The 23780-nt window shown below is 37.1% G+C and overlaps 1 protein-coding gene across 1 annotated transcript in view; it reads right to left on the bottom strand.

Annotated features, from left to right (window-relative positions):
* Positions 1–23780, bottom strand: part of LOC134629499 (neuronal acetylcholine receptor subunit alpha-7-like) — a 42671-nt gene that overhangs the window by 5655 nt on the left and 13236 nt on the right. Inside the window, exons 3-9 of the mRNA XM_063476870.1 lie at positions 20394–20438; positions 14090–14199; positions 7157–7236; positions 5895–6062; positions 2526–2720; positions 1902–1988; positions 45–154 (exon numbers count right to left, since the gene is read on the bottom strand). Of these exons, the coding sequence (XP_063332940.1) occupies positions 45–154; positions 1902–1988; positions 2526–2720; positions 5895–6062; positions 7157–7236; positions 14090–14199; positions 20394–20438 (795 nt within the window). The remainder of the gene's footprint in view (positions 1–44; positions 155–1901; positions 1989–2525; positions 2721–5894; positions 6063–7156; positions 7237–14089; positions 14200–20393; positions 20439–23780) is intronic.

Raw genomic sequence — 23780 nt, 5'->3', positions numbered from 1 at the left:
ATACTGTAATTAAATTGTCTCTTTTTTCCCCTTATTGAACTCACCCATTTAGGCATTTTTCCTCCGTGGGGGTCATGGTGGTGGAATTGCAGAACCAGAACAGTTACCACCACCGACAATCCCACAATCATCATGGTGCTAGCAAAATACTGAGCTGAAGAAGAATACGAGCAAATCAGTATATTGCAATTTCAATAAAGGACACATGGCTTGTTAGTAGATATTGTAGTCTGTTACTGAATCATTTATTTATTTAAATATATAAGTGAAATGGTCATTTTAAAATTATTAGATTAGAAAGCATCATCACTGTCACCAAGTAAGGTAGCTGGTTGATTATTCAGTGAGGAAATTATCCCTGTCAACAAATCTAAGGTCATAACACCCCAGAGGCGGTTAAGAGGATGACTAACATCTTTTTTGTTAATCTAAAATGTAGCCAAAAGACATAATACATACGCAGCCTTGGAGGCACTGGAAGACACACAGGGACATAAAAATGCATATCCTTTCCATGTAGGAAAGCATGTTTTTCAAACACATTCTGATGCAGCTGTGATGTCAGCGATTAAGTAGAAAGGCGGGCTAATGAAATTATACGTTTCCGTGTCACAATATAATTGGAATTGTATGATAACCTCTGATAGTAAATGTCAAAGACATTTTTTTCTTTTATCTATTATCTCTGATATACAGTATCTGTAGTGTGTTAAACACCTACTCTAAAAGGCGTGTTTGCTCTTGGCTTTGTTTTACATCACTGAGCTGCCAGATGATGCAGGGCAGCAGCCCTATCTGCAGCTTCTCCTCCCTTCTTAAAGTCTGCTGCCTTGTCTTCCCCTGTCTGCATCAGTATGGTCTTATGCAACACAACTGTTTATCTCCTACGCTGAATATAATCTTCACATACTGCATCAGCAAGCAAACACCCACCCCACACTCTTCAGAACCCGCCCACAGCCACAACATATCAGTCCATCTGTGCAAAGAATGTTTTCTGCTACAGACTGCCCTGTGATGTGAGTATGAGGCATAAAGATCTATTTTGACACGCTAACCTATTGTAGCCAACTGTCTCCTGGGTAAATTATTCTTTTCATCCAGCAACTTTCCATGGTTTTCTCTCTTGACAGTAAATTGAGAAAATAAAATCTCCATACTGACCCACTACTCTCACTGTGGCACTTTATACCTTTTCCACCTTTTGGGCAAGTCATGATATATTATAATTTTCTTACCTATTTATTGCAAAAACAATTACATCAATTGAAAATAAACTAAAAATAGCACACATTTTGGCTCTTGGATATTTGAAAATGGAAATATTAGATTGTGATTTAAATAACATTTTCTAGTGTTGGCATCCATAACCAATTTAGAATCACCAATTAACATCCATGTCTTTAGTTGGACACCAGAGTACAGTCTCTATGCACTACTGTGTAAATGGACTTGGTTAACTGATTATCAGCAATTGCAACTGCTTCTATTAAAGCAGAAGTTTTGGCAGTTGACTCAGCAAATGAAGTGGTATGATAAGACCTTAAAGGAACTCCCCATAAACCTTGCAAAGAAGATTTCTTCACAATTATTTTAGAGACTAATGAAGTCATATAGAAAACCAATCAGTGCTTCAAGTTACTGCTGCTAAATGTTGTTCTACAAGCCACTGAATCGTGGGATGTGCATACTCAGACTGCATAGGTTCCTGTGAAAACCTTCACATGACTATAATTAATAGTAAAACATTTTAGTTCACCATCCTGTGGAACATACATGTAATATTCAATATCTAGTTTTTATAATTTTGTTACCCATGTTAATTGCTTTAATGTTGTTTTTAAGCCAACAATTAAATAACTACCAATAAAAGCATTACGAGGAGCTGAATATTGCCTTACCAATTAGAGGAACTGAGTCTGAAGTGGCAGGCATGATCTCTGCTACCAGTAACATGAACACTGTCAGAGACAGCAGTACCGTTATGCCTGAAAAAGGCAGACACACATTAGATACATTATTTCATCAAACATCTCTATTGCTGTTAAATTGTGACTTGAGAGAACTCAAAATAAATGCATCTGGTTGTCTTCAAACCAGGTGATAAAAGCTATGAATTTATTTTAGAATATTTACTATCTTATCCACCGTCAAAGGGGTACTGTCTCATTTCTATTTAGTGCAGCCCTGTCTCACGGAATGGCATTTTGAAACAAGCTGGCATTTTCAGGTCCACATGATTATCTTTGTTGCGTTAACAGTGGTGCTTTTGTTCATCTGCTAATGAACAGAATTCAACGCGAATGCTTATTCACAGCAATAATGTCAGCATTAGCATAAAGCAAAGACAAATAAATGGGTAAGCAATTGCAGTCTGGTGGGCAGAGATGACCAAAGTAGGGGAGAAAGGTACATTTTTGTCTACATGTATGAATATAATCATGAATCATTGTCCCTCTGCGGGAAACTGTGTATCTGTGTCTTTGTGTGCAAGGATGGCCTGATGTGTATGTGATCCTCTGTACCCAGTGAGATCTTTTCTCCAGAGTCAGCAGGGAGCAGAAAGACCAACAGTGCCAGACCAGAGATGAGCACACAGGGGATGAGCAGGTTTAAGCCATAATAAAGAGTCCTGCGGCGCATAGTGACTGTGAACGTCACATCGGGGTAGGGCTCCTTGCAGCAGTCATAATACAGCTCATTACGCTTTGCTGGTACACCTGGGAGACATATTAAGGGGTAAAAAGGTGTCAGTTTAGAGGTCAAAAACACAGAATTATGAAATAAAGGTCCAGTTCTTTCTTCCGCTTGACTGAATATTTTTTATAAACACTAAAATAAGCCAATAATGCACATTTTTAACTTCATGTATGGCCTTGTTAACAAAAAGCCATTAGTTAAAATGAATAAAATGTAAATAAATACAGGCAAAATATTTGTAGAAGTATAATGTTTTAAATTTTATGGAAAGCCAACTTGAACTTTTTATAGAAGATGTTGGAAACTGATGAATATGATAATAGTACTTTTTTTTCTTCTTTCAATTTCTGTATTTCATAAATTTGTAGACTTTAATCAATCAGATTAATGTTATTTTGTCTGGACTGGGATTTAGTTAATCCTGTTGGGAAGCGGCTTGCTTTGAAAAAACCAAAAACAAAAGAAAATCAACTTGTGCCTAAATTAAAACTGTATGACGTTATCATTTATATAACACAATAATCTCAAATCCATTCCACCTGTTTGTTTAGCAGGGAGTTATAATCAGTATAAAGAATTGCTCATACAGTAGAGACTGAAACAGAAGTTGCTAGTTCATGGCTTTAAAATGACAGCCATTTGTTGAGAGCAGTAATTGGCTTTTGAATCTGTTTGCTGACCAGCTGGCCATCTTTTCATCCTGTTATTGGAATTTGTTTGATCAAAACCAGCTCAATAACTTTCAAATACAAACTATTAAAATTTATGAATAATTCCACATCTATTTTACAGACAAACAACAGTTCCTGTTGCTGAACCTTACAGTATATTTGAAAGGAACCTTTTGTACACAGTACTAGTTAAACGTATCAAAACAAGTAAGGGTAGACAAAAAATTAAATTAAAACAGTAAAATGACATTAAAAAGCAGTGACTAAAGTTTATTTTATGTTCAAGTTCATTTCATGGTGACTAAAAAGTGAAAGTATAGCTTTCATGTCCAGATGGCCAGATCTGAACAGTAACTCTTTTTTTGTAAAAAACAAATAAAAACTAAAAGAAGGGTGTATTTATCTTTATCTGTAATTTAAATAGTTTCAAATAAAATGCTCTTTGGAGATTGTGGAAAGTTAGCTGTAGCTGCAATGCACTGTGCCATGATCATTGTTTGTATTATATGCCGAGCAAGAGTAAAGGACTGCCACAAAATGTTAAAACCTGCAAATGTTAGTAAATGCTTCAGATTACCCAGCTACATCTCCAAAAAGCAGTCATACACATCTGGCATGTTCAACACTATAGTTTTATCTTTGTTGTTGGCATAGGTATTTTTTGATTTTTATAAGGTCAGTAACAGAAATCAACATCACATTGGCCTGGCCATAGTCAGAAAAACTACAAGTACAAGAACAATTGTATAGCTAAATGATCAGTAACAATAGCAGATCTGTTTCATATGTATAATCATTTTAAGGTGGAATGCAGACAATGTTAGCTTGTCCTCTGGATTAATATCATCAATCAAGGACCTCTGTGTGAGTATGTGTGACTGCCAGGCACTCACTTGTAGCTTACAATCAACAATCAGTGGTGAATAAAAGTCAACCCACAAGAGCGCTGCCTGTGTATGGTTTGCCCAGCATTATACACCTCTAATAGCAATTAATTGATTGTGAAAATGACACAATTAACAATACAGTCAAAATGCACAACTTATTTCAAGTGAGTAACAGAAAACACTTGATATTACCACTGCGTGTGTGAGCTTTACTTCCTATAGGAATTCAGTTTAAATTGATTGCTCGGATTCAATTTCATTTCATTTAAAGCTCTTGTCACCTTCTTGCCGAAGAGAAATAACCTTTGTTAGTTTCTATTAATTTGATGGATTGTAGACCTGCAAATGCATTTACCACATCTTGTGTGTGTGTGTGTGTGTGTGTGTGTGTGTGTGTGTGTGTGTGTGTGTGTGTGTGTGTGTGTGTGTGTGTGTGTGTGTGTGTGTGCGCGCGCGCGCTCGCTTGTATGGGGTCATGTCCTCCATTCCCTTTAGGGACTTTAACCTGACGGAACACTAACCCATGGGTACATGTGTCACCCTAGAGACTTAAAGTGCAGTCCCGAAGGGTCCAGACTGCTTTTTGTGGATAAGAGTTGGTTTTAGGGTAAAGGTTATAAATAGGTGAAGGGTGGGGGTGAGGCATTCAGTTGTGATAGTTCAGATTAGGTTAATGGGCTCAGGAATGGTTTAGTTTAATGAGTTACCCCCTGAGACACTGAAACAATGCGTGTCTGCTTGCTTTTGAGTGTGCGTTTGTACTCTTGCATGAACATGGGCATGTTCTAAGGCACCAGGACAGTGTGTGTTCTTGGCCAGCTAGCTGCCTGGCTGTGCCTGAATTAAGTGAACCATCCCTGGGCCAGCTGTCACCACACACACTCACAACCCCCATCTATTCCCCCAGCCAGCTGGGTGCACCAACTTTGTGTGTTACTCAGTTTGTGCCTGGAAATTATTCCATTGGCCTCCGATTAACACCCAAACCTGGATTAGAGATGATGTGAGTTCTTTATTTCCATATGGAGACACAAGCAGTGGAATATATATATGGTAAAAATATTGGTAGGATGAGGGATAAAGTTAGGAGGATGATTTTAAACGGCACTTTGATGGGCAACTTTCCATGTTTTTTGATATGCTTTATCCTTCTGAGTCATCAACCCTAACCCTAACTGTAGGCAAAATGCTGGAGTCATTTCCTAGATGCTTCTGAAAGGCTTGAAGGTATGAACTGAGAGAGTTCTTTTTAACTACTTCTGGTGGATTTTTTTTTAAGCTTTGCTAGCCTACCTGTTGTGATCAGTATTTGAAATTAGCATCACCTGTATTGTACAGAAATGCTGTCAGAAACAGAATTTGTTGAAGATTTATTTAGTACTGTAGTAAATAGAAGCAGCATTATTCACCCCATCTAAAGACCCCTTCGTTGTGGACTGATTGACTAAGAGAGTGGCATCTTACAAAGAAAGAAACACAGCTGAAACACCTGCTGTCAAAATGTGTGACACTGTTTGGATGTTTCACTTTGTGGAAGATGATATAAAAGGCATAGTTAATGCTGAATCTCCGTGAGAGTCTTATCAGGGTCTTTCTTATTCAGCATCTATGCATGACATTTTGTTTTCGTTCTTACCAACAAGGTCCCACTCCCCATTGGGTATATATGTAGAGACATCGACTTCCATCATCTGGAGATCCAGCAACCAACCATTGTGGGTCCAGGAACCAAATTTCAGGTCACACTTCTGAATATCAAACGGGAACCACCGAACGTCGATGTAGCAGGTACTCTTCAAGATACCTGCAGATAAATTACTTTTAGAAACCAATCAGTTTTTTTTAATGTAAATATTTATTTTTAAAATAACAAAAAGTTACTTCTACATGACAATTTTTGCTTAAACATACTTTAAATAAATGCTTCTCTGATACTAAAATCTAGTATATTCCAAGCCATTTATTATAGGCACTGATATCCTTTTAGAATACAAATAAACATCAGCTTTGCGATTCAAAAAATACTGATCTAGAAACAGATCAAGAGCTTTAGTTAGTGTTATATCAAACATTAGGTGGGGGGGGTGGAGTATTTGAGTTCAGTGGCCATGGCATCTTTGCTGATGTCAGGCAGGCTAGTTTGAGTGATTCTGAAATTGCTGATCTCCTGAGATTTTCACCAGAACAATCTCCAGAGTTTACAAAAATTGCTCAGTGAGCAGCAGTTCTGCAAACAGAAAAGTGCATGTAAAAGACTAAAACAGAATGGTGACACTAGTTAAAGCTGACAGAAAGATGATGGTAAGCCTTTTAGAAAGCATAATAAGTGGAAGACCATGACGCGCTCTTCTCCTGTCAGCCAAGAAGACAATGCTGAGGCTAGAGCTAGCTTGTGTTAATAATCCAAGTTGGTTGTAGTGGTATAACAGTTTTCTCTGCAAACTTGAACTTGTATGTCTGCATGCTGTAGTCTGAATATTTTTGCTGACCATATATTTCTTATACCCATAATTTACCATCTTCCAATGGCTGTTGCAGTAAAACAATGCAAGACAGCAATCCGATTCTGTCTTTGTGAACAAGAAAGTGAGTTCAATGATCTTCACTGGCCCCCCGAGTCACTAGATCTATATCAAGAGGAACAACTTTGGTATGTGGAGGAAGTGGAAACAGTTTCTAATGTTCAGTGATTGTAAAATGACATTGTCTTGGGAATCTGAAAAGAGATTGTTCACCAGAACAGTGAGGTGAGAATGAGAAGGGTGTTGATGGCAGTGATAACAGTAATGATGATGTTGAGATAATGATGTCCCTAAGATGATGACAATTTGGATTTAGCGTGGTGGGAGTAGTGTGGAACGGTAGTGTAAGAATATAGAAATATCTGGGATGTCTCACCTGGTGGAATGTACTGACAGGCTCCTGAAGCATTGACCAGCACATTTGTATGGAACGTGGCATCAAACCTCTCATCAGCACTATATGGAGACAAGAGTAGTTATATGGGGCATTTTATCATAACAATTAAATGGAAGAGAAAAAAACACAGAAAGAAGAGAATAGAAGTTATTAAGCTGAGTCAGAGTCAACTACAAAAGTAAAGATAGCTTAAAAAGGAGATAGGCAAAAAAACATCTAGTGGTAAATGAAGGTGACAGAAGGCAGAGACAAGGGGGATTAGTGTAGATGCAGACAGAGAGTGTTTAATTTTGCTCATCATGTTAAATAAACACGGTCGTCTGTTACCAAGACGTCCTTCAAGCAGACCAGGGATTATGTATTTCGCATGCTCAAAATCTCTGGAACACAAAAACTGATTAATGTTTCTTTCAGAGAGTAAAAATAACCAGAAGAGTATCTGAGAAGTCAGTTGAAGAATACTTTTGCTTTGTTAGGCTGATTTGATTGTGTCATGCTGAAAATTTATCTATTGAGCTTCTGACAACACACATGCTAATAATAAAGTCTTCTACACTGACAGTTTAATATACCAACAACTAATTAACATCTAACAGTCAAATTAAACCATGCCACTGTTAGATAGTAAGCTACCACTGACTCATATTATGTTGAGATTAGTATGTGACATTAACTTCATTCATTCTAGGTGTCTAACAATTATGGTTGCAATGTGGGATAAAATTAATAATGCCCCAGTCATACAGCTCTACAGACTGGTCAGGAACCTTCTGGGAACTGCCTGTTGTGAAAGAAAATGAGTACTCCCCAGCAGGTTTCAAGTGGATGATGGAGGTTGATGGAGGCAGTCACTAGGAAAACAGTTGCTATTATTACAGGTGCAGAGGCTGATCAATGACCAGTGGAATAACCATGAAAGTGACAGACTTGTGCAGCTAATCTCTCAGTTGTAGTAAAACTCAAGTTTTACTGTCCCTCAGCTAGTAGTTACCAAGTATTTGAGGTCAAACATGCAAAATCACAGGCAACTGTCAGTAATCAAAGCAATCACTATGAGTTTTTGGTGAAGCATGTTCTTTGAAGCCAGTTTCACTGTGCAAGCAACAGTGACCTCTATTCATTGTTGTAAAAGTAAGCATGTGAAAAATATAAAAAAGTGTAGCTTTTAATAAATTCTAGACTGAAACTGAAATGTCTGAAATTGTGTACTTTGGTTTAGGACCAAGTAATTTCTGGTTCTGTTATAATTCTGTTATAATTCAGACCTACTGAAGTAGGGATTAGCTTGAAAAAATCTGCGGACTCATCAAAACACATCTTGATTGAAATATACTTGTCAGATGTCAAAACTTGTCAATGAGGCTACAGGGGAGGTCATCAAATGGAAAGAACTTAACTAAATTGCCAAGCATCTGAGTATGTTAGCACGGTCATCATGAGCAATTAGCATATAATTTTATCATTTAGCTCAAAGCCTGCTGTGTATAAGTATACCCTATCACGGTTGTAAACACTTTTGAGTTTTGTTTATGCTGGATAATGAGATGGAAAAGAAGGGGAAAAAACTACCAAATGGACAAAGCATATGGACTGAAAACAGCCTCCTTGCAAAAGTAATGAACCGGTAAATGGCATACAATTATACCTATTTATCCATGTATTCATAACAAGTATAATATTTAATTCACATATTTCAGTATGCTGTGACCTCTTAAAAAGGAAAACTGAATGAGGCACACTGGCAACTCAATATATCTCATTTTAAAGGATGAATGAATGTTAATGCAACTCAGATAACAGTTCGAACCGCACCATCATCTGTTATTTTCCATTAGTAAATATTTACTGCTTGTAGCATGAGACTATATGCAACTGGAGAGTGAGGAACATTTAAACAACATTTAATTTCTTCTGACAAGCTTTTTGCTTAGTAGGTAGAGCATAGATTTTAGTAAAGTTTTTGGGACTGAATCCAGAAGACGTGTAACAGGACAAAGCTTTAATGGATGCAGATTTATAATGCTACATTCATAATTTAAATCTAATCATTTATTTCACTTAAAGGGTGGAAGACAGAGACTGTGAGAATATTTCGGAGTAGCTCTCATCCATTGCCTAGAATAAATGATCTTAGCATTTAGCCTTGTAATGGTATCCGGAATACATCTACCTCACATGGACAGATTAAAGCATTAAAAATTGAAATAAAAACATTTCATTTTTCATTTACCAAACCCTCTCTCAAAACACCAATATAAATGTTTAATATGAAAGACAATGACTTGAATAATGTACAGCACACACAGACCCAGGCATTAATGACTCCTTGATGTATAACTTTAACCACATTTAATTAGATCACATATTAATAAAAGATCACATGGAAACTACAATACGTCTTAAATCCCAATTGACTTTTTATTGAGTTTTTTCTTAATGGGATTCTTCAAAAACTTTACTTTATAGCAATAAATAATTCCAAAAGTGTAATATCCCAGTATTAAAAGTGAAAAAGAAAATGGATAAATCATAAATGGAAGTGAAGTATTACTTAAATTAAATTGGTCATTACTGCACTGTAACTTTAAATATGTTTCTCACATAGCAGTACAGAATATGAAGTCCGGTTTCAATAGTCAGTGGAGAGATGCAATGACATGGTCTGGACTGACATATCATTCTTGTCAAACACTGTTATAGTGTGTGTCAGCAGTTTATCTTTTAGATAACTAGCTATAATATAAAAAAGTAATGCTTCTTTACAGATAAATGGTCTATATTATTTACATGAGAAAAGTAGAAAACTTAGTCTTTTTGTATTCAAGCTTTCCAAATATCTATAAATGATGAAATATTCAAATCCATGTCTTTGACAGAGAGGAATTGTCATTGTATTCATCTTTTATTCATGTGAGGAGATTATTGATTTGTTTATGTGCTGACACAAACAAATACAAAATTACAACTGTCCCTACTTTCTGGACCTAGTGTTCAAAAATTCTTGACTAAGTCAAAGTCACTAACTTTCTTTAGAAAAAAGAAACAGAAAAAGACTATCCAGGATACAGAAAGTGGTACATTAAAATGCACATTCTCTGAAATAATATCAAAGTCAATCCACTGATCTTTGTCCTAAGGTGTTGTTGTATGAACTACCTTATGATCAAGCAGTATCTGATATCAAGTCCTGAGCCAGGAATCCTTAATGTCCCACTCAGAGACTCCAATAAGATGAAATTCTTTGAACTGGTTTTTGCTTCACAGGCATAAAAAAATAATCACCCTTTTTGAGAAGTGCAGCTGCATAGGGTTTACCCTTTTTGTTCTCTCAGATAAAAGTCCAACTAAACACCTCTACACCAGTAGAAGGAATATGATCATTGGTATCTTTTCACTTCCTATACTGTCTGCTGCTTCTTCCCCACCAGAGAGGTGACATTCTACTTTACCAGTCAGACTTCATAGTCCCAGACATACCTTGAGGGTTGAACATGAGCATGACTGACCTGGGCCTAGACTTTGTAACTCTTAGGGGCAGCAGCCTCTCATTGTACAGATGTGAGGCTGATGGGACCAAAGCAAAGTTGCTTGATCCAGGCTTTACTCTGACCAGGGTCAGATGAAAGAAAGAAGGTCAGGTGAAGTGTCAACCATGGCTAAAGACTTGGAAGAAGTTTTAGCATTTCTGAATATCCACAATCAGAACATAATCTACTAGAAATGTGTACTTGCATTAGAGTCCACTACTTGGGAAGGAGCGCTCTTTACGCTGTCATCATCATCACGTTGTCTGTGATAAAATAAATAAATAAGAATGTATTTTTTGCACAAAGGGCTGAATGGTCTGAAGATTGACTTAAGGTCTGTGTATACCATTGTAGCTTATTGTCAGCTGGCCCAACAGTCCTGATTCCCATGGCTTTCATGTTGTGTTTAATGGGCATAGTAGTAAAGACAGTAAACATTTGTGACACAAAGTGGGCAGATCCTGACTTAAAAGTATCTTAATTTTGAAAAGATCATTTGATGTGATTACTTCTGGAAGTGAAGGATACCAATAATTGACATCTGACAAGTTGGTAAATACATTAGATTGTTCCCTATGCAACCAAAACCTGCAATGCCCATTACCTACTAACCCTTAGCAGTAAAGTGGTAAATCTCTCTGACATGGGGGATAGAGGTTTAATGTCGAGATTTGGTGGGGGTGGAATGAGGGTGGTCCTGTCACTTTGAATTAAAAAAAAAAAATGTGTGTGCTAAAGCCTTGCCACTGCACTGACCTAGTTTCCCATTAGGGATTTGTAAAACTACATCTTCTCATAATTTTAATCTCCTCTCGTGCTTGCTTTCTTGATTCATAAAAATAAGAGTAAATGATTTTACTCCAGATTTATGTTGAATCCATGAAGAATGTCAGTTACAATCTAGGTCTCTGTCAGGAGCATATTGATCATTATCAGTTATCCCTACTGTAAGCTGCTTAATGTTCTGTATCATCCCTTGTAGACACCCAGAGCTCTTGCTTCCATCCCTCTTTCTCACTCATTCTCTCTCTCACTCAGTCATAGCTAAGCTGTAAACCTGTCACTATCTCTCCCTTATGAAAGAATATTTAATCAACTTAAAGAAGCTGAAACAGAAACATCAGGAGTCAAATCTACCTCTATCTTGTGTCCTGTTGTCTTTTTCCCATCGCAAGTCTACTTCTTTGTAAGCAAGAAGCAGTATATTGTTGCAAGGAGTTAAGTGAAGCCCTGATGCCCTGTTTAATATCATCTGTTTTGACAGGTTAATAATGATCCACAATTACATAGCTGTCTGTTTTAGTCACATAAACTGGAGCACTATATAAATACCACTTCAGCATTTCCTCAAGTGGCCTTGCCTTGCACATTTCTTTGATTAATGTTTAGCAAGTGGACGTCCTTAAGTAAGAACTGTCTTCCACTTTGCTGTTTAAACTGTAATGATTACTTGGCCAAAAAATAAGTAGATAAAAAATTTTTTTTAAAAAACCTTCCTAAAATTGTCTATGTTGTTGCAACTCCTAAAATATTTTACTGCAGTTTCCAAAGGAATTTTAAGTGTTTCAAGACACCTACCAAATTCTTCTCTGAAGTGAATATTTTGATTTCTTTATTTTCACTTTTTGTTGACTTTATTTATTTATTTATCTATTTTTCTCAGCAAATGCTTGTAGACAAAATCGTGATTGATGTACCCCACAGAGGCACACTGGGTGTTGCTGTTGCTGTTGATTTCATTATGTCACAGCTGTTTTGCAAAAGGGTAAATGTGTTCTGTGTTATTTGTTTACTGTGTAGGCAGCTGTCGGTATATGTTATAAAAGTCTAAAATCAGGTTATGTTTGAGGACAACACTGGTGCCACAGAAAAGGTCAAAATGCAAAGGACTCTGGAAAATGATCAAGTCACTCACTGGCAGTAATGTGAGGTGCTTGAATTCTTCTTAAATCTGACCAGATCTAGACGACATTGTGAAAGCAGCCCAAGCGCTTTGTATTTCTTCAATCTGGCCAAGCAGGACAATGAGCACAGGAGCCTCATGTCCAGCCAAATATACTGAAAGAAAAGAGGTTCTGTTCTACTGACCTCTGTATCAAAGAAGCCGGTGAGCCAGTGTTCAAGAGACAGATTATTTCCCCTTTGTGCTATTAAAGCCCCATTCTTTGATAAAGGAAGAAATGAGCTTGTTCAGATGGATGTTTCCAAGAGCCTGTGGTTCATTATTGAATTGAACCTTCTCTACAACCACGGTGACAGGGCCTAAAACATGGAATTGAGAGAAGAGAAGAATTCTGCAAATAAATGAAGGTAGTACAGAATATAGATTAAATTCTCTCTATTCTTCTGAAGCTTGAAGCATTATTAGTTTTCAAACTAGCCAAAGCACTGCCAATTTCAGCCACTTGGCACAGTGTTTTCAGTAGTCAGAGTCCTATGCTGTTACTGGAAACAGATGCAAAGCCTAAGAGGAGTTATGGTTTATTCCCCAAAGAGGGAATTGGCTCGATCATTTAATTAAATGATACTATAACACAGAGTGATATTTCATCTATAGAATCTTTCATTCTGTTGTGTTTTTTGGATACACAGATACATGGCAATGTAGTGTAGTGTTTGTGTCCATTCACAAAAGAAAGCATTTTTTTCTACATAGAAGAAGAATGGAGAAAGAGAGGAAATGTAAAAACCAAAATATATAATGAAATCTAATGAAAAATTAAATGGTAAAAATCGAGTAGAGGAAACAGTGTTGATTATTCTAGTGGGCAGTATGATGTAATTAACAGCAAAGTGGAGGTTTTGTAATGTGGGTTGCCTGTCCTTGTCATTTGCTTAAAGTCAGTACACTTTATTAAATACCCATTCTAATTCACTACACTTTACCATGTGAACAATTTTAAATACAAAATGGTGAAATACCAAGAACTGTGTAAGTTGTCATGCCCATGGACTGCAAATTACATAATGGGTAAATTTAGCAGCTATTGCCTGAGAAACTACGTTTGAAAAGACATTATGAAATGTTTTACTTAATTTGGTTTGAAATAGTTTGTAAGCTTTTTATATTACTGTTTTAGCCAATGAATTGATGAATAAGTATTTTAACATGGTAAAATAAATTGCTGATTACCAAAATTGGACTAACAAATTCTAGTCATGATAACTGATTTTCTGTTTCCGGTTGAAATATTTAAAAGCCATTTGAGCAAGGCATGTTGTTCTAATGGTATTAGAAGATCTATATATTAACTTATAGTTGGATCTGCTAGATGAGCATGGTTCTAATCAGTAAAATAAATGAACAAAAGTTACTGGAAGCCAATGAAGTGACCCAATGACTAGCCTGATAAGACCAACTCAAAAAGATGAGAATGTAACATACCTGTTGTAGAGAAGAATATCTGGGACCCACACTAGATTTGAAGGGAAACGGAGATTCTGAACCCCAGGGTAGCTGTCTGGGTTCCATGAGAGGTAAATGTCTGTCCAATGCTGAAAACAAAGTGTCAAATTAGAAAAAATTATATAAGGCAATGGAAAAGTGGAGGGTCAACAAAAGTGCCATGTGAAGCAAACTTTTTCCCACCCTATATATTCGTGGTACAGTGGCATATTTATCACATCACTGGTATTTCATAGCATTTTTTACTGAAACTATATCCATGCATATTATTGCTTTACCTTTGAATGACCAAAAGTATCAGAAACTGCAGTAGGAAGAAATCCACTGATAAGCTGAAATTTCCATCTGTTTTATGTGCATTGATATTAATTTATGCTTTCACATGGTATTTGAATCTTCCTCTCAACTGATCTGAAAAGTTTTGTGATTAACCAAGAATAGTTATTGTAATTAGATTTTCTATAGCAGATCCTAGAGGATGAGGATGTACAGGATTCTACTTTCCACTCAAACAATGTGAATATAATATTCAAAATGTTTGCTATGGATTTTTTTTCTTTGTCAAATCACTGTAAAACTACCACCAGATTTTTTAAGTGCTTCTGGTAAAGTGTAGCTGTATTAGATACTCCTCTGTTTGAGGATAAGAAGCTTTTTAAGTCCTTAACAAGAGGACAGCTTCAACCCATTAGAAGTCAAATATTTCTTCTTCACACAGGCTAATACAGCTGTTGGCTCTTATACTTTGTCTCTAACTCTGATAATGAAGCTTGGCACAGAAACGTTGCCAGGCCAGCAGTTGTTGGCACTAACCATGTGCAGTCCCATTTGAGCCTAGGCCAATATTCAGCTAACTGAACACAGCATCAAAGGGTTTAAAAACACAAAGAGTGAGTGTGATATGTGTTGCTTCTGTGCTTATTTTCATTACTTATAATGCAGAGCATGATGACACATGATCCACAGTGGTATAAATACTGGCATTCATCCTGGCATCAAGAGTATGCTAGTATTATGCTTTTTTCTAAATCTGTGTGCAAGCACACGTGTTACCCAGATTAACCACAATATTGAGCATGTCTTTACAATACAATTCACTGTTTGGGAATCTAGTTGTCAGGGTATTCATGTGGACAGACCATTCACCCAAACATTACATGGCAAGCACATTTACTCGCGGCAAAGGTAGTTACAGGATAAAGTGCTTTGCCATATTACAAAAACGGCTTAGGAGTTGCTTGACCAAGTGTATTCAGAATCCATAAATTAGTGGGTCACACCCAGTCCATCGAGGTCTTGTCCCACTACTCGCAGCAATCAAAGAATCTGCTGCTAACATCCGAGTGACAGACACTACAAGACATAGTTTTTCCATGCTCCAATGAGATGGATGTGTTTTTGCTGTATGAGAGCTATATGGTGTGTATATAAATATATGGTGGAGGCATTCAATTGCTGAAAGCACAGGGCAAATTCCTCATCTACCAACAAAAATTCCCAGAGCTAAAGTAGCCACAGTATATTTGGGATCATCTGTTTGTGTGAATGTATATGTGCATGCATGTATTTTTATAGTGGGTTTTTTTTTCCTTCCATTTAAAAGGTTTAGTCCTTGTGACTGTCAGCATGTTTCCACACCATCTGTCAGTTAAATATACAATAGAAAATGATTTCAAAGATATTCCATCCATCTCAAATGGGCCTGCTGCATATGTCTGCACTCACGCAGCTAATGACTTAATCACTACACTTGTCATCTGTGGGCCTTGGCGGTTTGGTGCTTCTTTTCATGTTCATTGGCTAGAAACACACAACTAACAGCCAACAGAACTAATCACAGCTCACTAACTTTGTAGTCTGTCAGGAACAGATGAGGAGGACTGAAGGCTATGTAAGGTAACAGCTGTCTAAGAATAGGTATGGAGTTGCATAACATAAATTTAAGACAGCATCACTAATTTGAGACAACTAGGTTCTTGAGAGTATGAAAGGCTGATTTTTTTTTCCCGAATTCATATATGACACATATGAGTCAACTGCAAATCCAAAGAGGTAACAGAGGTAATTGAAAATGTAGCACTAATGTGATTTTTGTTATTTGCAATGGTGAATTGATTTTATTTGTACTGCAATGGCCATATTACTATATAAATATTCTACAAAATGTTGGTTTCATAATCAATGGATTATTAAAAATAACACCATTTCAGATACACTATTTTTATGTATTTTTTTCAGTGCTGAGTATTTCAGTTACATCTGGATGTAGAACAATCATTGACTGATAAACCTGTAATCCCGAACTTGTCCTTTCTTTGACTGTCTGGCTGACTTTGTATGAGCTGGTTAATGTACATCTTAGGTCTCTCTCAAAAATTGCAATGTCTGCAAAGCCACTGAACCATAGTAGATGCCGGTATTAAAGAGGAGGCTTCCTGAATAATTGATTTATTCAACTTGTAAGCTAGTCAGCAGCCAACTCAACCTGACGGCTGTGACATACTTAATGGGATCTTCTGAGTGTGGCTGTTGTTATAATGAGACTGTTGTACCTACCTTGCTGGTTTGATGTAACACTTTTCCTAGAGCTACTAAATGCTGCAATGCATGTTTCTTATGCCATTTACTTCTTTGCCAGTTTCTATTCTGATATAGAAATTCTACTGAAGTCAAGTGGATAAGAGATAGGAATTCGTCTGACAACAGCATAGCAACCACACACAGATTTTGGTGGACTGTGTTGAAGCAATGCAAAGTTTTTAAAGAAATTATGAAGGTAGTGCTTGGAAGTATGTGCAAACAAACTTACCACAGATAGTGTGACATTTGCTGCAACTTGCAACCTAAGTCAACAGTCTAATCCATTTTTCCCTTCACACATACAGTCATGTAAACACAAATGTTTTGACTGGACTGCATAGAGTCCTGTGAAAACAAAGTACACCCTTACTGCTTACACAGGAATTAAAAGACAGGTGCTACTTATCAAATAGATTTGAACAGTTTTGGCAGTTTGCTGGTTCAGAGCATTCAGGCATATTTTAACACATGCAGACTCCCCAGGAATGGATGTGCCTGTAAATTTACCGCAAGGTCAGACCAAGAAATGCTCAGAGAAATTGCAAAAAACCTAAGAGCTGCATCTCAGATGCTACAGGCCTCAGTTAACATGTTAAATGTTAAGGACTTGTAGAAAGCATGTCTTGTTTGGAATGTTTGCCAAAATAAAGCTCTCCTCTTTAAAAAGAACACAGCAGCAGCTTAGGTTTGCGGTTTAAGCCAAATGGCTTTTGTAAGAATGTTTTTTGCAAACTTTCGATCAAAGTGGAGATGTGTGACCATAAAGTTCCTAATCCACATTTGGCAAAAAACAAACACAGCATATCAGTACAAACACCTCATGCCAGCTGTCAAGCACAGTAGTGGAGGGATACTGATTTGGACTTGTTTTGAAACCAAAGGACTTGGACAACTTGCAGTCATGAAATCCACCATGAACAATGGCTCAGTCAAAGTCCAGACAACAACCTGAAATGTGGAAGTGCTTAGGATAGATAAGTGGAATTGTTCTTATGTAGTACCTTTCTAGCCTATTTGAACACTCAAAGCTCTTTATACAGCATGTCTCATTCAAACGCACATTCATACAACCATTTTTTTCTACATCTTAGTGTATTCTGTCTTACATTCATATTCCAATGAACTCATCAAGAGCAACTCAGCGTTCAGTAACTCACTCAAGGATACTCTAGCAGACTGGTGCAACCAGGGATCAAACTTACCAACCGTTTTTTTAGTAGATGACCTGTCCTACCTCCTGACTAACAGCCACCATGGAGGGCTCTGCATTAACGAATATCTGCAAACCTCAATTAACTAAAAAAAAAAAAAAGGAATATATCAACAATATCAAATTTCTCCCACAATGACTTGAGAGACTAATGAAGTCATACAGGAAACAATTACTTCAACTTAGTGCAAGTTATTGCCAGTAAAGGTGAGTCTCACAGATGGACTTTTCACAGGAATCTACATATTTTGTATTAAATACTTCTACACCACAACAAAGTAAAAATCTGAACCGTTGACTCTCTTCAATGAAGATATTGTGTAGCAGTTATGCTTTGGGCAGTATTTAGTTAACATGGATTGGATTACCTCCTTAGGGAACATGGTAAATACAGATCAATACAAAGTTGTTCTGAGTGGTCAAATTTATGATGACATATTTCTGTGCTGACGGCAATGATCCTGGACAGGCTGACAATGAAACTATCCACAAGACACTAGAGGTTTATGGTTCAGTGGTTTGATGTGTATGAAATGGATGTGAGTCACTTCACAGTCACTAGAACTCAACCCAGCTGAACACCTATGGGAGATTTTGGATTGATGTGTTAGACAGACGCCACCAAGACCATTATCAAAATATAAAGTGGGAGAATATCTTTGGGAATATGGGAATGCTGATAAGTCCAGGAATATCCCAGAGACTGGCATGTAGTGGCCTAAAAACTTAAAAAGTAATGTCTTTCTTTGTCACCTGTCTGTAGGAACGGCACTATTTTTGTATTTCAGTGTGTGACTGTATTAGTTGAGGAGGATGTTGATTTTTCTGTGGCTTTAGCCTCACCTTCATAGCACAATGACCTGGATGTAGCCAAGCCATGACTATAATTAAGACATATTATAAGTGTTATTTTAATATGAGTTGCCTGAAAACATTATGTTTGTTCATGTTCTGAAATAGGAACCAAGATTTAAAATTTGTATTTTAAATGTTGAGAATGTCAAAGGCCTGATATGTAGCAACACAGAGATATCATTTTTAAGTAGGGATGGGTACCGGTTCTGACATAAACGGTAGTAACCAGACCGAAAAGCAGCGCACATTTCGGTGCTTTATTTCGGTGGTTTTTTTTTTTTTTTCCTGAGCCAATTCTAGCCAATCATTTTACGTTTCCGAGGATAGTAGGCGGGTCCAGGTACGTACGTTCTTTTAGAGCAGAGCTACAGATTAAAAATGCCTAAGATGAAGCGGTCAAAAGTCTGGCTGTACTTCGCAGCAAAAGATGCAAACTCAGCAGCCTGCAACAAGTGCTTAAAGGTGATACTGTGATACTGTCAAAGGAGGTAACACCTCGAATCCGATGAAACACCTGGCGACGCATAGCGTTTTTTTTAAAGCCGAGAAATGCGCCGTGTTTGATAGCTTGCTGCGAGACCTCACACCGAGCACATCTACTGCGGGTGTGGTGCCTGTTATCGGACCTGGAGTTAGCAACATCCCCCAAAAACTCGAAGAGTAGAGTCCTGGCCCCTAGCCCTGTCAGTGTAGCAGAAATGATGACGGATGATGATGGCGGCAGCCGCCGTTCTTCTCTGCATGAGTAGCTTAATGTTGTTCGTGTGTAATTTATGTTGAGTAGGCTAAACACGTTATTAAATTAATGCATGTAAGGTGAACTAGCAAACACTAGCTTCTTGTTTGATGGCAGATGCTCCCTTCACCCTGGCCAAAAAGGCTAAAATGACCAAAAGAAAAAGTGGAAAACAGCTAAACATGAGAGATTTTTGGACCAATTTTGTGTTTTTTCCATTGTTTAAGCACTGCTTCCAGCCAAGAGTGATACCATATATGCCCTATATCTGCAGAAAAGGCTAACATTGTTATCTTTTTACAAAAAACAGCTGAACATGAGAGGTTTTTGGACCAATTTTGTGTTCTCCATTCTTTAAGCACCGGTTTGAGCACCGTTTTAGCACCGGCACCGGTATCGGATAAAACCTAAATGATACCCATCCCTATTTTTAAGAGTAAAACAAAGGTAAAATAGAAAAGCTTAAACAGCAAAAGAAAGTAGCCCAGTGTTTTAAATCTTGAGTCCTGAAAGAATATCTTTGAAAATATATTTCTATCACCTTCCCCTGCTATAATGCTGACAATAAATAGGCTTATTATACCATGCTATTATTAAATATTATATAATATCATATTATCCTTTTTGATCCATCCCAACATTATTTTTCCTTTATCCTTGGCAGTTAAAGATGTCTGACATAAAACTGCATCGTGCTGTTTCTTGTTTGTTCCCAGAAATTTTGTTTTTGTTAAAAACAAAAGGTTATTGGTTGTAGCTTGTGCTATGCCTTCAAGAGCAGTCAGATGTGTACACTTATTGAAAATATGAATGACACAGCCCACATATGGCTTCCAAAAATATACTAAATGACAATTATTGTGCAGTGATCACACAAACAAGGACTTAAAAATGAGACGTACCAGCTGCAGCCAGGCATTTGTGATCAACACTTGGTTCTTTTCATCCTGGAGGGGAACAAAAGGAGACGGAGAGAATAATCAGCAGTGAGTTGACATGGGTGCAGGCAGATAGTAAATGACAATATTCTACAGGGCAAGAGTAAAATAAAAAATACAGAAATTATTCACTTCTGCTAAACATAAGGCACAATAATGAGACAGATCGGCAATGAAGTCAAACAGCATCTCATATGAGTCTGAGCTGCCGGCTAACTGAGTGACAATGATGCACTCTTTCAGCATTCTCTTATTTACAAGGTTTTTCCAATGCCATGTCAAAGAAGTAACATATATCAATATTTTAAACAGAAGCAAAAATAATAAAGAAACAGGGTCAAGCAACAATTTCCATTGACAATAGACAGGGTGAATGCTTTTCAAGAAAGAGATGAGCATACAGCCATTTCTATCCATATTGTGAAAGTATAAATACACAGAAACTCCGAAAGTCCAACTCATGGTCAAATGTTCAGATGGAGAAAAACGGAGAGGATGGCTGTTGATTCTTTTATGATTCTAGAAGTAGTGAGATGAGAGTGAGAGCAATAAATGCAAAAAATATTCAGAGAAAACTGATTTCAGAGATGCTTCAACAAAACAAGTCATAGAAGAAATAGTAGTAGTATTGGATAAAGAGACACAGGAACAATGCAGGGGGAAAAAACTGAGATGTGAATGAACTAGAGTCTGTTTTGTGAAATCCTACATGACAGCAGCACATTTTGCTCCTTGTGTTATGCACTGATACATTGGGTTCATGTTTTATCACTGCCTTGCATCTGAAACACTTGCAAGCTGCTTGTGGGTAACTGGATGATCTCGTACTGTGTTTCTTCATTGAATAGCCCCTTTTTTAACATTCATGGATTCATTGAAGTGACTTATCACATTATCTTCTACCCATGACTGAAGCTGGAATAATACAGTTATTTCAACCCTTTCAAAACTTTTCCTTTAAACTTACTGAGATAAAATCATGAAATCAATTTACTGTACTCTCTATTTTTCTCTATTTGTCAGAACTAAGGTTCTGAACAGTTTTCTGTCTTATCAGACTCTTTCACACTGTTACTTTCATTTTTCTCCCTCTGGATGTTCAGGATTTCTTATTTTGTGAAACAGTCCAAGTGGTGAAGTATGGTTAGATATGACCTTACAGGTCACCTTCAGATGTTTTTAAGACTATCTTTAAACATTAGTTGGGAGACCACGTGTACACTGAAATATTTGCTTGGAATGATTCTTGATTTTCATTGAGATGTTAGGAAAAACCTTCTTTAAGATGTATACAGTAGGTCATAAACTTTGATTCTATATTTTACTTCTAAATTGATTTGAAATACTAGAAATGAATCACTGTCATATATATCCCCTCTGTTGAATATTACTTGCCTAATAGTATAATCTAAAAACGGTAGTCAAACAGTAAATAGTACTTTGATAATAAATGTTTAGTTTCTGTTAAATTGTTTTAGAGAGGCGTTGACATATTCTTCACAATAATTTTGGAGGATGTTTGAGGGTATTTTAAGTCCTTTATTTGAGTAAAACTGTCCTTTGTCACTGATCCTATTCACAACTTTTGTGTACAGACTTTCTAGTTGCAGGCAAGTAGAGCAAGGTTTCTGGTTTGGTGGCCTCAGGCTCTCTTCTCTGCAGGATTAAAATATAACAAAAACAAGTCTGAGGCCATGGTTCTCAGCCAGAAAAGGGTAATGCACCTAGAAGGATGAGTTGTTACCCCAAGCAGAGAGTGGAGTGGGAGACTGACAGACTGATTGTTGTAGTGTCAGCATTGATGTGGCTGCTGTACAGATCTGTTTGTTGTGAAGAGTGACTTGAGCGTGAAAGGAAAGCTGCCAGCTTACCAGGCAATCTATGTTCCTACTCTCACCTATGGCCATGAGTTTCCTCTGGGCTCAGCCTATGAGATTGGTTGAGGAGCTCAGCCAGAAAGGGGTCATAGTAGAGCAGCTACTTCTCAGTATCCAAAGGATCCAGCTAAAGTGGTTCAGGGATCTGACTAGGATGCCTACTGGGCACCTACTAGGTGAAGTGTTTCAGGCATATCCTACCAGAGAGACACCCCAGGGCAAACACAGGACGTGTTGAAAATTATACCTGTCACTTGGCCCTCCAAAATCTAACTCAAAATTTAAAAGTTACTGCCACTGCACTTAATATTGGCAACCGTGATTTTCTATTTTCAATAAAAAGGCACAATAAATGCATTAACAAAGCATTTTTAGATGCTCATTTACACTAGAACTATAGTAAATTAAAGTAAATATACCATATAAAATAGGCAACTGACAAAGAAGAGAATAATTTCTTTATGTTTACCAATATAAATCAATTAAAACATATTTTGCATATAAAGAATCCTAAACACATTTGTTCTGCCTCAGCACTATCGCTGATCTGGGTTAAGCCCAAAATTCTCCTCAACATCACAGGAAACCGAAGCTCGCCAGAGGGGGAAACGTTCTTAAACAAGTGTACTGACCCATGGCCCTTTTATCTATCTAGTGTGAGGTTCTGATTGGTAATCAACCAATTTTGACTCTGAGTTTTCCACCTGGGAAACTGCTATGACACCATACACAATATTGAATCCCCGTGCTTCCTGAATGAGAACATGGTACAGCCAGTGATATAAACCCATTTCCACATGGACACATGAACTCTAGACAGTGTCAAGAGAATAAGGTCAGGACATTGCACCTTCTTGCATTCAGTGCTTAACAGGGGTTAGTCTGCTTCAAATGCTGCCCATTACTGGAAGTGCTCTATTTGATTTAGACCTGTGTAGAGCCTGCAAAGAGCAAGCAAATGCTTGCAGTGATTCACCTATTCTCATATGCAGTACAATCAAATATTACACAGACTTTCTACTAAGGGGCTAATGGCAAAACTGTCTAATATCTGATCTGATAAGGTTGGACACTTGCTTTTTCACACGCAGCTACATGCTGTAATATCTTAAAAAGCTCAGGGCACAAGTGCATTTGTGAAAATGCATTTACATAGGAATTCATGAGAAGAGATTTTAACAAAAACTATAACTATACCTAAGACATACTCAAAAAAAGGGAGTCGTGTTTGAAGTTTATAGAAAGAGGTATCTCTGTTTAGTTATAGTACAAGTAACGGCCCAAGTTATAATGTGTAGGATACTGGTCTTTACAAAATATAATTCGGTAGACTATGCTACCCTGTCTCTACATGTTTTTTTTTTAGTCTTTCACTAAAAAGAGGATTTTTTTTACATAGGTATATAATGGAAATTCTGAACATACTTACTATACATACTATACTATACATAGATACACACACTCAGGATTGTGG

The sequence above is a fragment of the Pelmatolapia mariae genome, linkage group LG6 (genome assembly GCF_036321145.2).
Source record: "Pelmatolapia mariae isolate MD_Pm_ZW linkage group LG6, Pm_UMD_F_2, whole genome shotgun sequence".
NCBI lineage: Eukaryota > Metazoa > Chordata > Actinopteri > Cichliformes > Cichlidae > Pelmatolapia > Pelmatolapia mariae.
Note: the sequence above shows the minus strand (reverse complement) of the source record. Positions and strands in the feature narration are given on the sequence as shown.